The 16517-nt window shown below is 40.0% G+C and overlaps 1 protein-coding gene across 1 annotated transcript; it reads left to right on the forward strand.

The window, feature by feature from the left end:
- Nucleotides 1-14208: 14208 nt before the first annotated feature.
- On the forward strand, nt 14209-15150 carry LOC121751467 (uncharacterized mitochondrial protein AtMg00810-like). Its single transcript, XM_042146544.1, has one exon. The coding sequence runs from the start codon at nt 14209-14211 to the stop codon at nt 15148-15150; it is 942 nt and encodes a 313-aa protein (XP_042002478.1).
- Nucleotides 15151-16517: the final 1367 nt, after the last annotated feature.

Below are 16517 nucleotides of genomic sequence, written 5' to 3' on the forward strand. Positions count from 1 at the left end.
ATCTTTGGGTGGAAGAAGATTGTGATTTCTCTTGCTGAATGATATTTTCTGTTATATGTGTTGGTTTGATGTGTAATGATTTTGATATGTTTGCAACATTTTGTGTTTGTCAGTGCTTTGGGGACATGGATTTTCTCAGTGGCGGGTGCTCTGATTGCGATCCCAGTTGGAATCAAACGGAAATCTCTGGCACCCCTCGTGTTCTTTGGCACGACAGGTACCATGCTCGACATAATCATGGGGATTGATGCTTGCGAGAGGGAACACGCAGAGCGCCAGATGAAGCTCTTGGAAGCGCAGAATGCTGCAGCAGTCGATGCTACTGCTCAATCTTGATGCACCTCCTTCTCGGCCTACTCTCTACTGTCTGTCTGTTACAAGCTGGTTTTCTCTCTCTTGTTGGCATAACTTCTCTGTTATCTTAGGGAGCTGAGACTGTTTTGTGTGCAGAAACTGAATTAGCTTGATACATCATTTTCCCATGGTAATCATTCTTGGAGTGTTGCTATATTGTTACTTATATTTGCAATAATAAAATGAGGTAATAATTTAATTCTAGTGAAATAAGTATGGATAAGCTCTTGAAATGGACATCACATGAGGAATAGAGTTGTAGTTTTTTTAAAAATATTTAGTAGTAGTTACCCAAAAAGGTTAGACAATTTGCATAGGTATTTTAATACTACTATAATTTTGCACCCAAGTCATTAGGGTAAATATCAATTAAAAGTTTAAACTATACACATAATTTTATAAAAGATGTTCTAAGCTATACGAAATATTTAATTAAACTCCACGTTATTTAGTTTATCTCTAAAATATTCTGCGTCTATTTTTCGGCCTCCGAAAGTTACATGGCACAAAAGTTTGGTACTTAAAGTGACAAGTTATGTCAAGATTTCGCAACAAAAAATGGAGGAAAATATTTTTGCTTCAATATTGATCGTTTTTGATGATTAAATCTTTTATAATCCGAATACGTGTAGTAAAATAAACAGAATTTAATACTAGTAAATATATGTAAGGTTCGTCGATAAAATTGACAACCCACGACGTCGTTTAAGGCTTCTCTTCATTCTCTGGGAAAACGGAAATTGTTTCCCACAAAATTAGAAGAAAAAAAAACAAGAGGTAACACAGCCAGAAAAAGAAAAGCGAAGAAATGGAAGATATTCAAACGGAGCAACGGAAATCAATTGCAGCTCCAGTGATTTTCATCCTTGTATTTGTGAAAAATGGAGAAGGAGATGAAGGATGAATCTCCATTGAAGGAGAATGAAAGAAAAAATTGTAGAAGAAGAGCTTGAAAACAGAGAGAACGAAAGAGGGGGATTTTATTATGAACTACATTTTTTAACAAAATGGTGACTACAAAAATACAATGAGATGCCTTATATAGGCTGAAAACTAAAGGCTAAACAAACTAATTAATCCTAAACAATACATTTCGATTTTCCAATTTTCACAGCCTCCCTCAAGATGGAAGCATATCAAATGCAACCATCTTGACCAAAAAATCAATACAAAAGGAAAAGATCTAAATAAAACTTATTCTAACTCCAAGTCAAGAGAAAAACCATCTTGAGTAAAACATATGCAAGACGAGCATCGATTTCAGTAGAAAACACGACCAGGCTCAAGCTTCGCAAGATCACCACCAACATTTATCAAAGCCTTGTCAAACAGAGGCTGAGATGGAAAGGGCAGGGGTAGCTGTTCCTCAGAGTTCGGGCAAGCCTCTCCTGAATATACAACAAGCACTGAACAAAGCTCCTTCAAATCTTGGGGCTGAATGATGTCAGCTAACTCGTCTTTTATCCCAGGCCATGTTTGCAGAAAAGCAAGCAGAAGATTCCAGAGACTGCTCATCAGTTTCTTCAACGCAAGATCAGTCTCAAAGCCAAAAACATATTTCATATTTCAGCTGAGAGAGCTCAACCTCCTTCATCCGAAAGCCAGACAGAGAGAGGACCAAGGCAGATGGCCAGGCTTCAACAATCAAGGCTCAACAACAAATTTGATTATGCAACTCCAATCTTGCAACCAAAATTCACCAATTGTTGCAATCACCAACATTAACTTCCAATCCCCCACCCAACGCAAGACCATCAACAACTACAAAGGTCTTGCAGTTGCAACCATGTTTGTGAACAAAGCATCCATCCACCAAATCCACTCCACAAGGATTTCCAATTCAACAACACACACACCAACACCAAATAGCCTTTCCTCCTCACCCAAACATTCACAAACCGAACAATCCAACATACAAATCCAACCGAACAATCGGTGAACAACAAAACAAACATCCGACATACAATCGGAAATACCGAACAATCGGTGAACAACAAAACAAACATCCGACATACAATCGGAAATACCGAACAATCGGTGAACAACAAAACAAACATCCGACATACAATCGGAAATACCGAACAATCGGTGAACAACAAAACAAACATCCGACATATAATCGGAAAATTAGAGACAAATCAGAAAACATATTCAGATTCAACAACAAATTTGAGAAAAACGTATTCTCAAAATGAAAAACACTCAACCGAATACAATCGGAGAGATACAAACTTGGATCATACAAATCCAATGAACAAAGGATTGAAAAAAAAACGGAGCATACAACTCCATACATCAACATACTACACCAAACATAGAGATTTGAAGCAGATAGAACCGATTACAATCGGAATTGAAAGAAAAATTAAAAACTCAATTGAGATCAAAAGATAGAGAAATCACTGATCTGGAGCACATCGGCGGTGAGGAGACGGAATCCGGTGAGAAGTAATAGACGAAATCTCCAGAGACTTGCGGAAGAACAATGACAGATTATCACCGATGAAAAAAAAACTGAATTCTAAGAACAAACCCTAACTATGAAGGGGAAAATCGGGTTTCTAGGCTAGTTTGTCTTTAAAATAACGTAAATGTACCAATTTTGTTATCTATTCCATAAATGGGAAAAACGTCACCCTCGTTGGCGTGTTTTTAAGTGAAAACGCCAACCGTATTGGCGTTTTACAATTAAGAACCGTATGTGTCGTCGTATTGCATGTACGTTGAAAAACGCGAATCCCACTGGCGTGTTTAACAAAAAACCCCAATCCCACTGACGTGTTTCAAAAAACGCCAATTCGGTCGGCGAGTCTATACTGAATGTTGCCTTCCGTTGTGGAAAAAAAGGCCAAAAATTCTCCAAGTTATACACGCCAGTGGGATTGGCGTGTTTCACAAAACGCCACCTGAGGTGGTTTAGGGTTTACTTCGAGGAGCTGGAGAAGAGCTTCCCTCGCGCGAGCAACGAGCGGCTGATGCTGGAGAGGGCGGCGGGGAGGGTGGTGGTGGACCTGGTAGCGTGCCCGCCGCATGAGTCGGTGGAGAGGCGGGACGCGGCGGCGAGGTGGTGCCAGCGCATGCATGGAGGGGGGTGGTCGTTTAATGAGGAGGTGAACGACGATGTGAGGTCGCTGCTGAGGAGGTATAAGGAGGGGTGGACGATGGGGCAGAGAGGGGATGCCGCCGGAATATTCCTTTCGTGGAGGGAGCAGCCGGTGGTGTGGGCGAGTGCGTGGAAACCCTCGTAGGGCTGTTGTGCATGAGTGTGGGTTTGGTGTGGGGAATTAGTGAATTAATTAATGGAGGGAGAGAGAATACAGAGAGAGAAGGCTGAGCGAATTCGAGACGAAGTACTCATTCTCCATTAGAGCATCTCCAATGGCGGACGTCCGGTCGGACATCCGCGACGGGCGACCGGGACGTCCGCCATTGTGGCGTGGAATGTAGGATACGGACGTCCCGTAAGGACATCGGATGTCCTCGGACGTGCGGGCGACGGGCGGGCGGACGTCCGCCATTGTGGTGTGGGTCGGACGTCCGGGTCGGACGTCCTGTATTAATTTTTTTTTAAAAAACTCTATATATACGGCTCGTTTTCCCGTATACTTATGAAATGTTAATTTTTCCCGGATCGGACGTCCAACATACTTATGAAATGTTAATTTTTTCTTTTTATTATGTAATTTTTTTCTTTTTTTTATGTAATTTTTTTTAATGAAGCATTTGCAATTTTCCCATATTCCGTGTCAAAATTATAATTCCGTTACGTATATTTGTAAATTTGTGATTTTTTTATTGCGGGAAGTCTTAGTGGGAAGGGCGGATTGTGAAAGGGATGTCCTAGTGACGTGGCAGTGGGATGGGAAGTCCTAGTGACGTGGCATGAGGTGTTTTTGGGAAGTCCTAGTGGATGTCCGAGTGGGTCATCCACCCACTGGAGATGCTTTTAGTTTCCCAACAGGGTTTAAGATAGTTGCTGGGTTTAAGGAGAAGCTGAAGAACTGGCAACGCCTTTCCTACCTAAAGCCTTATGAAAGGACGGAAAGCGTCCGTGTTCGTGTTCGCACGTGCGGAGGAGTCGAGAGGTACGAGAAGCGTGCGGTCGGAATCATCCATGAGCTCCTGACCTTGACCGAGGAGAAGATGATGGACGTGGAGTATATATTAAGCCAGCAATATTTTGGATTATAGAGCTATTTATTTATAATATTTTTACAAGAAACCCTTAATTGTTAAGAATATCTCTTTGACGCATTTTATCGAACAGTTTTCTAGTGTATATTTCATAAAATCACTCACATCTCTTTGACGCATTTTATCGAATAGTTTTCTAGTGTATCCGTGTTGGACATTGTCAGTTTTTCATAAAATCACTCACATCTCTTTGACGCCTTTTATCGAACAGTTTTCTAGTGTATCCGTGTTGGACATTGTCATTTCATAAAATCACTCACATTTCTTTGACGCATTTTATCGAACAGTTTATAGGTTCGATGTATTTGTCTAAAATAATAATTATAATCACTTGAAATCAATTATAAATTGATAATTCCATCTACAATACTTCCTTCATCCAAAAAATGATGCTAATTTTGCCATTTTGAAAGTAACAAATCCAGCTACTTCAACTTCAATTGATCATACACAAAACCTGTTCGATGAAATACTTCAAAGAAATTTGATTATTACTTGCGAAAGTATGCAGAATAACAAACAGTGATAATTCTTTGTGGTAATTAGTCGACTCTTTTATAAATGAGTTTAGCTCTTCAAGGCCACATTGGTATAGCTGTTCAACCAAATAAATTACTAGTCCCTCCATCCCCACGATAAGGAGTCTCATGTTTTCGACATGAGGTTTAAAAATTATGAGTTGAAATAGCTAGTGGTATATAGATTTACTTTTGTATTTTAGTTTTATAATTAAATGTGAGTGAAAAAGTTAGTGGAAGATTTTCCCAACTATGAAGATTCAAAAGAGAAAAATAGGATAGGGGTAATCAGAGGCGATATATGCGCAGCGATTTGCGCTCTGATACCATGTGAAAAATAGAGAATGAGATGAAGGATGAATCTCCATTGAAGGAGAATGAAAGAAAAAATTGTAGAAGAAGAGCTTGAAAATAGAGAGAACAAAAGAGAGGGTTTTTATTAGGGTATCCACTATGGATAGCCGCGGTTGGGGGCGGAAGCGGGGGCGGTTATAGTGGAGTTGGTGTCCGCCCACGGGGCGGACACCGAAATGGGGGCGGTAGGCGGCGGACGGGCTTCAGCCGACTACGGGGTGAGGAAGCGGCTCCTCCGGGGCGGACGCGGCGATAGGCGCGGCGCCTATAGTGGCGGCACTGTCCGCCGCGCCGGTTGACGATTTTCAATTTTTTTTAATTTAATTTTAAATTTTAAAGTAATTTTAAAATTAAAATTAATTTTAATTATAATTTTAACTTTAATTTTAATTCGTATAGTCGTCTTCTTCTAATTACGTATAGCCCGATAAATTTATTCATAATTACTTGAAACATTATAAAATGAAAATTGATTATAAAATTTGGGGGCTATTGGATGTGTCCACTATAGTGGCGGAAAATTTTTTTTGGGACTATGGACAACAAAACTGGGGCTATGGACAAAAAATGGGGCGAGGCTATGGGGGGTGTCCGCTTTATAGTGGATACTCTTATGGACTACATTTTTTAACAAAATGGTGACTACAAAAATACAATGAGATGCCTTATATAGGCCGAAAACTAAAGGCTAAACACACTAATTAATCCTAAACAATACATTTTGATTTTCCAATTTTCATAGTATTTGCTTTCCACTTCATATCTAAGTACATCGAATCCCAAAAAAACAAGGTTTCTTCTTTTTCTATTTTGGGGGAATTATTGACTTTGATTTCCAATTTCGGGACGTTATCGATTGTATTAATGGCATTTCGTAAGGGTGTCCACTATAAGGCGGACACACCCAATAGCCCCGCCCCAGTTTTTGTCCATAGCCCCAATTTTGTTGTCCACAGCCCCAAAATTCTATTTCCGGCACTATAGTGGACACCTCCAATAGCCCCCAAATTTTATAATCAATTTTCATTTTAAAATATTTTTAGTTTCAATCAAATGTAATTTAAATAATCGCAGTGTAAATAACTAGAAAACGAGGTAATTATGGCCGAATATTCATTGTATTGCAAACCGGTAAAATTATACAACGAATAATTAAAATAAAATACAACTACAAAACTCTGCCACCGTCTACTCGGTGTCGGAGTCGGCTTCCTCGTCTTCCTCTTCTTCTCCTTCTCCTCCTCCTCTCTCGCTGTTGCCGGCCGCGGTATCCCCAGACGCATTATCAACCAACCCCAGTCGACTCTCAATCCGAGTAATGAGCCTCTTGTAGACGTTCCTGACGTACGGGTCAGTTTCCCCTGCGTATGACCTGCGTACGTCTTGCAGTTGTTGCATCAACTGCACGTCTATGGTATTGACCAATACCTCGTGGGGTTGCACCGTGGGCTGTGGGATTGGGGCAGACTGGTGGATGCGCGATCCAGACGCGCCGGCCGATAGGCGGAAGGCACTTCTACCCCCTCTGGCGCTGCGGATAGAGGCCTGTTGTCCCATGGGCCGTCGTCGCCTAGTGTGAGTATCAGCTGGCTCTTCGACTTGTTCGTCGGACTGCTGGAACTCTTGCGAGCCGCTTCCACTGCTGTAGTCGCCGGCAAGGTTGTGCCTTGTGCGCTTTGGCCCAGGAGCTGTTCCCACCTCGTGCGCCACGATCGACCTGAATTTCGGACAATCCGCGAGGATAAGATACTCTTCCCACAAGGTGAACTTCGGCCAGCCCTCCGTGTGGTATTGGCCCTCAGACAGGTTCTTAACATCTACTGCGCTGCGGCCACTCTCAGCGTGGTGAAGGTTGTTCTCGTATATGGACGCGAACCGCTTGGTCGCATGGAGAATCCTACCCCACTTTTTCCGGAGCTGTTCTGGGTCGCGCCTCTCGGCGCCGTCGGGTTTGAACACCTCATATGCAAACATGACGCGCCTCCAAAAGCTCCCCTCGGCCTGATCTGTGCCCACCACGGGGTCCGAAGTGATAGCATCCCAAGCCTTCGCCACGGAAATGCTCTCGTCTTTGGTGTATGGCTTGCCCCGGTTGGACCCAGAACCAGAGCCACCGCTACCGCCAGTGCCACTGCCCTCGCCACTCGGAATGCCGGCCCCGCTGCCCGTGCGCCCACCGACGTGGCCGGTGCAACGACTGCCGCCTCCGCCCCGACTGCCGCTACCTCCTCAGGTCGGAACGGGCGTTTCCACCCTTGCTGCCGGCGTATCTGGGATGCCAGAACTGAGCAGACCCATCATAGTATCAAATGCGTCTTGATCTGCTTCGGTGAACGGAGATTGGCTGGCTTGGAAAGGGGAACCCGGACGCGGCTGGTGAAGCGCGTCTAGGTTGGGTCTGTAATCTCCAAATGCGGAACGACTCAGATTCCGCTGTAAAAGTGGCGGAGTTGGAGAAGACCTCCACAACTGAGATGGAGGAAGGGGTGGACTCGATGCCCACGGTAGAGGAGATTAATTCCAACTCCAATGCTGGGACAGAGGCGCATATCCGCCAAAGCCCGACGGCTAAGAAGCATATCCGCCAAAACCCGATGGCTGCGAAGGATATGCCGAGGGGTTTGATGGATTGCTGCCATATCCCGATTCCTGATAGTCGGGTGATTCGTCGTCTCCTCGGTGCATTTTTTAGAGAGTGGTTGTGTAGATAGTGAGTGGATGGATTTTGTGAAAATGGTGAAAAATAGGTGATGGGGAGTGGTATTTATAGAGGAAAAAAAAAATTAAAATCGCGACCGCATGCGCCGCGGCGGATGTCCGCACTATAGTCGCCGCGCCTATAGGCACGGCTATGTCCCCCGCCGCGTCCTCGCCCCGCACCCGGCGATCGCCCGTCCGCCCACCCTGTCCGCCACGTCCGCCCCCGGGGCGGACAACCTCGCCACTATAATCCGCCCTCTGACCGCCCACCCTCGCGGCTATAGCCGCGTCCACTATGATCTAATGTGTGATGTGAAAATATAGATAATTTCGGTATCGTTTTAACATGTATTTTTGGCTCATACAGAAAGGATCAGGCCAAAACTTGGATGCTAAATTGTGACGAGAAATCAAGCAGCTATTGAAGGAGGCCAGTACTTTGTCGCAGTAAGTGCGACTCTGCATATATATGTATATAAATTTGTGATTATAAGTTTGTGTTTGGTTGTGATTGTGATTAATAACAAAAAAGTTTTTTATATGGCCGATTGTATGCTTGATTTCTGGTAAATGGATATCTAGGTTTATCTTGTTTTTATGATTTCAGCTTTGATTAATGCAAGTTAATAATTTTTCAGGGGAAGTAAGACTGTTAACTTGTTGAAATTCTCTTATTTTCCGAGGAAGCAGTATATTATTTGGATTGTTAATATACACGATCATTTTTTAGAACCAAGATGATCATTAAATTATTTATTAGTAAAAGTGCATTCTCTTCTTGGGCTCAAAAGACTTTGAATTAAATGAAATGATTTACTGAAGGTAGGAATATAATGTATTATTATTCCATAGGTTGGTTGTGGAGAGAGTTCTAATTGGATTTGGACAATCATATTGTTTATTCATTTTGAAAAGTATCGTACGATTACAATATCTTGCATATAAGTATGTCTAGGAAACCAATCAAACATGGTGACAGTGAAGTGTTTAAGTTAGATCAATCAATCAGAAACGAACAATTTAACAGTTTGGGCTGCTTTCATTTGAAGTTTCTGTTTGTATTGGGTATGGATACTCGTAATGCTGTCATTGTTTTCAGGCCTTCAACATTTGCTCAAGCTGCAAAACTAAGAAGAACGGCAGCTGCAAAGGAGAAGGAACTTGCAAAATGTACGGATATAATTTCAGTTCAAGTTTTCTTTTCTAGGAAATGTTTTTCTGAAATCGGAGATTAACTCGTTTGCAGTCTTTCAATAGTTAAATGCCTTGTGAATTATGATATCTTACATTTTCCAGATTGAGATATGTGTGTAATAACGTGCCAGCTTGCTTATCGATTGGGGATCCTTTGCATTCTCAAATTTACTCAGTCAATCACTGAATTATTTGACTTCACCAGCTGTTAGTTTTTGTTTCATAATTGTTGAAGCACTATGATTATTTTATATTCTGCTGAACAAGGAGAGTTGGTATATATAATTTCATCTTTCCTAGTTCATAATTGGGGAAAGGTCATCATATTCTTCGTCTTCACGGCCTTCTTTGACATGGTTCCGCCTGTATTATGTGGTTGGTGGTAGGCGATCTAAATCATATTATCAGCTCTCGCCATTTTTGTATGATGTATATCTAATATTATCATTGGAAGAAAGTATGAGCATCATCTCTTCATTCTGCTGCTACCTTGTGTCAAGCCTACGAACTTTTTCAAGCTATCTTGTTCTTATGTTTAAATGGAGTAACCTTGAGATGGCAAGCACCATTTCTGGCCTAGATGCACCATTTTTAGTCATGCTCTTTTATTCATTTCATTCTTATTTTGTGCTGATTTTATGGTTCTGGAAGATACCCGTAGCCACAATATCTGATCAACTAGTGCACCCTTTTGGTAGTGCTTCTCCCCCATATAGTATTGGTTTTGTAGTATCAAAGATATTCAACCCCTTGATTCTTATACTCCAAGATTTATGCCTTATCTGATCAACTAGTGCACCCTTGGATGTTGCACATGGGATTCTGATAGTTGCTGCAAGATTTATGCCTTATTACTTATACTCCAAATTCTTAATTGGGGCTTCATACAGTCGGCTTGCTTTTACAGGAAGGTTGCTTTCTTGGAGAGCAGGAAATTCTTTGAAAGACAGTGTTGTGGTAATGGAACCCTCCCCCCTTTTTCTTTTTTTTACAGCCCACACCAATTTGATGTTATAAGACTTTTCAAAGTACACTAAAAATTCTTAGTTGATTTTAAGAAAAGCACCAAGGTTTTGGTTCTAAGTTTACTGAGATGTGGAGTTCTTGAATTTAGCTTCGAAAAAGTTACAGCAGTCGGGATCTCTGTTTTGATTGATTAAGAACGAGGCTTCTAACATTTCATTTTATGCATCTGCAGATTGGAGTCATACCATGGTTGATAGCAGTGTTGTTAGGGTCGCGGGGCGCCCCGGGGCGATGAGGGGGGACCCCGGGTCGCGGGGCGATGGGGCGAGAGACCCACGAATCGGGGCGCCAGAATAGCCGAATGATGATTATATTTGTGTCTCTTTTATAAGTTTGTTGCTTGAATGTTTATCACATCAAATAAATCTACATACATCATTATTCCATATTAAAAAAAAAAAAGATTAGACGGAAAATATAAGTTTTTAAACAAGATAACATGACTAAATAACTGAATTTTATTATTATTATTATTATTATTATTATTGTTATTCATTTGTATAAATAATGTATTTACAATTTTTATAAAATGCTAGATAATGAACAAAAATTCAATAAATCTCCATTTTAAAAGTAATTATAAATTGTAAATCACAAGTTACTACATACTACATTTCTAACTTTCTATTCTTAGAAATAGAATTAATTAAAAAAATCACAAATCACTATTGTAATTACAAAAATACAATCTTAAATTGAATAAATAAATAAATTATTCAACTTTAATTTATTATACCTAAATAATTGATTATTTAATTAAAGGGGAAAACAACATTTATATAGTTGTGTTAATAAAAAATGGATTTATAAATAAAATGGAGTACTTTTATTCAGTAGAATAACTAGAAGTAAGTAAAAATACAAATTATAAATGGTGAACAATATTATTGAATAGAATAAGATACGAAAATATGTTTGATTAGGTTGTAGGTGCTAGCTCTGTCTATATGTGATTTGACACCTTCCACATTTACTTTTTGTAAGTCTTCACATTTCCCACTAAAACTACTTCATTTCTCTTTCTTCTTCAATCTTTATCTGTATTTTCTATCTCAATTCTCTCACAAACACAGGCTCACTTAACGGGGAACCTAGCAGGATATTGGTCGGCGCTGTTTCCGTCAGTGAAACCGACGATCTTCTTCTTCCTCGCCCCAGCCGCCCCAACCCCTGAATCTCGTCCCACCCATCCACAATGGGGTGACGTCGGTCTCGACCCTTGCGACCCGCGACCCAAGCGCGCTCGGGGCGCGATTTTAACAACACTGTGCTGAGGATCTTGATATAATATGCTGTTTCTTAGCTCTCCATGATATCAAAGAAGTTCCCAGAAACAAACAATATCCTGTCATTGATCTTCTAGTGTCTGGGCAAGCTGCCCAATCAGCATATGATAATATGCTTAAGGAAGGCTCTGATTTTCTGGAGTGAAACAATCCATGTCCTGGTGTCCCTTTCACATATCTCAGTGTTTTCTCAGCTGCTATCCAATGTTCTTCACAATGTTTAGAAACATATTGACTAAGTTTATGAACAGCAAATGTTATATCTGGTCTTGTGATGCAACAATATAGAAGTCTCCCAATTAATCTTCTATATTTTGAAGACTCTTTCATTACTTCTCCTGCATCTTGTCCCAGTTGCTTTGAGGGATCCATAGGGAGTGAAGATGGCTTGCAGCCTAACAAACCAGCATCTCTCAATAAATCCATAGCATATTTTCTCTGAGATAGAAGAATGCCATCTTTGCTTCTAGCAATTTCTAATCCCAGAAAATATTTAGGAGTGCCTAAGTCTTTGAACTTAAAATGCTGAGCCAAGAATTCCTTGAAACTTTCAATCTTCTTTCTGTCATTTGTGGCTACCAAGATATCATCTACATAGATTACTATGCCAAAGAATCCTGCACTATCTTTCTTAAAGAAGAATGAATGGTCTGAGGCTGACTGTTGAAGCTCAAATCCACTCAAAACTTCAGATAGCTTTAAGTACCATTGTCTTGAAGCTTGTTTGAGACCATATAAAGATTTCTTAAGTCTACAAACAAGTTTGGTCCCTGGTTCACATTCGACCCCCTCAACAGACATCCCAGGATGTATATTCATGTAAATCTCCTCTTCTAATTCTCCATACAGAAAAGCATTGTTTATATCAAGATGGCAGAGTTCCCAATCATTTATAGCTGCTAGTGGTAGCATAAACTTCACAGTAGTGAGTTTAGCTACAGAGGAAAATGTGTCCAGAAAATCTACACCTTCCAATTGTGTATAACCTTTGGCAACTAGTCTTGCCTTATATCTTTCTACTGTTCCATCAGCATGAAATTTCACTTTGAAAACCCATTTACAATCAATGGGTTCTTTCCCAGGTGGAAGAGCTGTGATGTACCAAGTGTCTGTCTTTTTAAGAGCATTCAACTAATCTTGAATAGCTATATGTCATTCTGGAATTGGAGCTGCCTGGGAGTAGTTGGCTGGCTCAAATACTGCAGTCATCAGAATGACATATCGAAGGTATGTTGGGGATAGTTTTGATAAGGTGAAGTAAGATGAAATTGGGTATGGAGTAGTTGAAGAAACTGAGTTACATAGGTAATCAGTTAGATGAGCTGGTGGTGTTGTTATTCTGCCAGCTTTGGTAGTGATGGAAGAAGGTGGTTGCTGATGATTTTCTGAAGAAGATGTGAAGGGATTATTTGATGAAGAAGGATCTTTATTTTGTGCGGCTGAAATATTTTGTGAGGCTAAGTTTGGAGAGTTAGGAAAATTTGATACAGTGAGGTGAGAGTATGGAAATATGTTCTCATGGAAAACAACATTGCGAGTGATAATCTCTCGCATGCTGTCAATCTCAAGAAGTTTGTACCCTTTATATCCAGATGGATACCCAAAAATATACACTTTGAAGCTCTTGGTGAAAACTTGTCTCTGTCCCTATTAAGGGTTGAGGCATAACACAAGCAGCCAAAAACTTTCAAATGAGAATATGAAGGTTGTTTATTGTATAGGATATGGAAAGGAGTGGTGTTATGGGGTAGAACAGAGACAACTTTCCATATCCTATACAATAAACAACCTTCATATTCTCATTTGAAAGTTTTTGGCTGCTTGTGTTATGCCTCAACCCTTAATAGGGACAGAGACAAGTTTTCACCAAGAGCTTCAAAGTGTATATTTTTGGGTATCCATCTGGATATAAAGGGTACAAACTTCTTGAGATTGACAGCATGCGAGAGATTATCACTCGCAATGTTGTTTTCCATGAGAACATATTTCCATACTCTCACCTCACTGTATCAAATTTTCCTAACTCTCCAAACTTAGCCTCACAAAATATTTCAGCCGCACAAAATAAAGATCCTTCTTCATCAAATAATCCCTTCACATCTTCTTCAGAAAATCATCAGCAACCACCTTCTTCCATCACTACCAAAGCTGGCAGAATAACAACACCACCAGCTCATCTAACTGATTACCTATGTAACTCAGTTTCTTCAACTACTCCATACCCAATTTCATCTTACTTCACCTTATCAAAACTATCCCCAACATACCTTCGATATGTCATTCTGATGACTGCAGTATTTGAGCCAGCCAACTACTCCCAGGCAGCTCCAATTCCAGAATGGCATATAGCTATTCAAGATTAGTTGAATGCTCTTAAAAAGACAGACACTTGGTACATCACAGCTCTTCCACCTGGGAAAGAACCCATTGGTTGTAAATGGGTTTTCAAAGTGAAATTTCATGCTGATGGAACAGTAGAAAGATATAAGGCAAGACTAGTTGCCAAAGGTTATACACAATTGGAATGTGTAGATTTTCTGGACACATTTTCCTCTGTAGCTAAACTCACTACTGTGAAGTTTATGCTACCACTAGCAGCTATAAATGATTGGGAACTCTGCCATCTTGATATAAACAATGCTTTTCTGTATGGAGAATTAGAAGAGGAGATTTACATGAATATACATCCTGGGCTGTCTGTTGAGGGGGTCGAATGTGAACCAGGGACCAAACTTGTTTGTAGACTTAAGAAATCTTTATATGGTCTCAAACAAGCTTCAAGACAATGGTACTTAAAGCTATCTAAAGTTTTGAGTGGATTTGGGCATCAACAGTCAGCCTCAGACCATTCATTCTTCTTTAAGAAAGATAGTGCGGGATTCTTTGGCATAGTAATCTATGTAGATGATATCTTGGTAGCCACAAATGACAGAAAGAAGATTGAAAGTTTCAAGGAATTCTTGGCTCAGCATTTTAAGTTCAAAGACTTAGGCACTCCTAAATATTTTCTGGGATTGGAAATTGCTAGAAGCAAAGATGGCATTCTTGTATCTCAGAGAAAATATGCTATGGATTTATTGAGAGATGCTGGTTTGTTAGGCTGCAAGCCATCTTCACTCCCTATGGATCCCTCAAAGCAACTGGGACAAGATGCAGGAGAAGTAATGAAAGAGTCTTCAAAATATAGAAGATTAATTGGGAGACTTCTATATTGTTGCATCACAAGACCAGATATAACATTTGTTGTTCATAAACTTAGTCAATATGTTTCTAAACATTGTGAAGAACATTGGATTGCAGCTGAGAAAACACTGAGATATGTGAAAGGGACACCAGGACATGGATTGTTTCACTCCAGAAAATTAGAGCCTTCCTTAAGCATATTATCATATGCTGATTGGGCAGCTTGCCCAGACACTAGAAGATCAATGACAGGATATTGTTTGTTTCTGGGAACTTCTTTGATATCATGGAGAGCTAAGAAACAGCATACTATATCAAGATCCTCAGCACAGTGTTGTTAAAATCGCGCCCCGAGCGCGCTTGGGTCGCGGGTCGCAAGGGTCGAGACCGACGTCGCCCCATTGTGGATGGGTGGGACGAGATTCAGGGGTCGCCGTTGGGGCGGCTGGGGCGAGCGGCTGGGGCGAGGAAGAAGAAGATCGTCGGTTTCACTGACGGAAACAGCGCCGGCCAGTATCCTGCTAGGTTCCCCGTTAAGTGAGCCTGTGTTTGTGAGAGAATTGAGATAGAAAATACAGATAAAGATTGAAGAAGAAAGAGAAATGAAGTAGTTTTAGTGGGAAATGTGAAGACTTACAAAAAGTAAAGGTGGAAGGTGTCAAATCACATATAGATAGAGCTAGCACCTACAACCTAATCAGACATATTTTCGTATCTTATTCTATTCAATAATATTGTTCATCATTTATAATTTGTATTTTTACTTACTTCTAGTTATTCTACTGAATAAAAGTACTCCATTTTATTTATAAATCCATTTTTTATTAACACAACTATATAAATGATGTTTTCCCCTTTAATTAAATAATCAATTATTTAGGTATAATAAATTAAAGTTGAATAATTTATTTATTTATTCAATTTAAGATTGTATTTTTGTAATTACAATAGTGATTTGTGATTTTTTTAATTAATTCTATTTCTAAGAATAGAAAGTTAGAAATGTAGTATGTAGTAACTTGTGATTTACAATTTATAATTACTTTTAAAATGGAGATTTATTGAATTTTTGTTCATTATCTAGCATTTTATAAAAATTGTAAATACATTATTTATACAAATGAATAACAATAATAATAATAATAATAATAATAATAATAAAATTCAGTTATTTAGTCATGTTATCTTGTTTAAAAACTTATATTTTCCGTCTAATCTTTTTTTTTTAATATGGAATAATGATGTATGTAGATTTATTTGATGTGATAAACATTCAAGCAACAAACTTATAAAAGAGACACAAATATAATCATCATTCGGCTATTTTGGCGCCCCGATTCGTGGGTCTCTCGCCCCGTCGCCCCATCGCCCCGCGACCCGGGGTCCCCCCTCATCGCCCCGGGGCGCCCCGCGACCCTAACAACACTGCCTCAGCAGAAGCTGAATATAGAGCAATGGCTCAAGCTTGTTGTGAAGTTGTGTGGGCTTCTACTATTCTGGCAGATTTTGGAATAAAGACAGAAAAGGTTGTTCCTCTATATTGTGATAACCAAGCTGCAGTTCATATTTGTTCTAATCCAGTCTTCCATGAACGTACAAAACACATTGAAATAGATTGTCATACAGTGAGAGCAAAGTACTTGGATGAGATTATAAAGCCTATGCATATTCGGAATACTTTGCAGCTAGCTGACATATTTACCAAACC

The sequence above is a fragment of the Salvia splendens genome, chromosome 1 (assembly GCF_004379255.2).
Source record: "Salvia splendens isolate huo1 chromosome 1, SspV2, whole genome shotgun sequence".
NCBI lineage: Eukaryota > Viridiplantae > Streptophyta > Magnoliopsida > Lamiales > Lamiaceae > Salvia > Salvia splendens.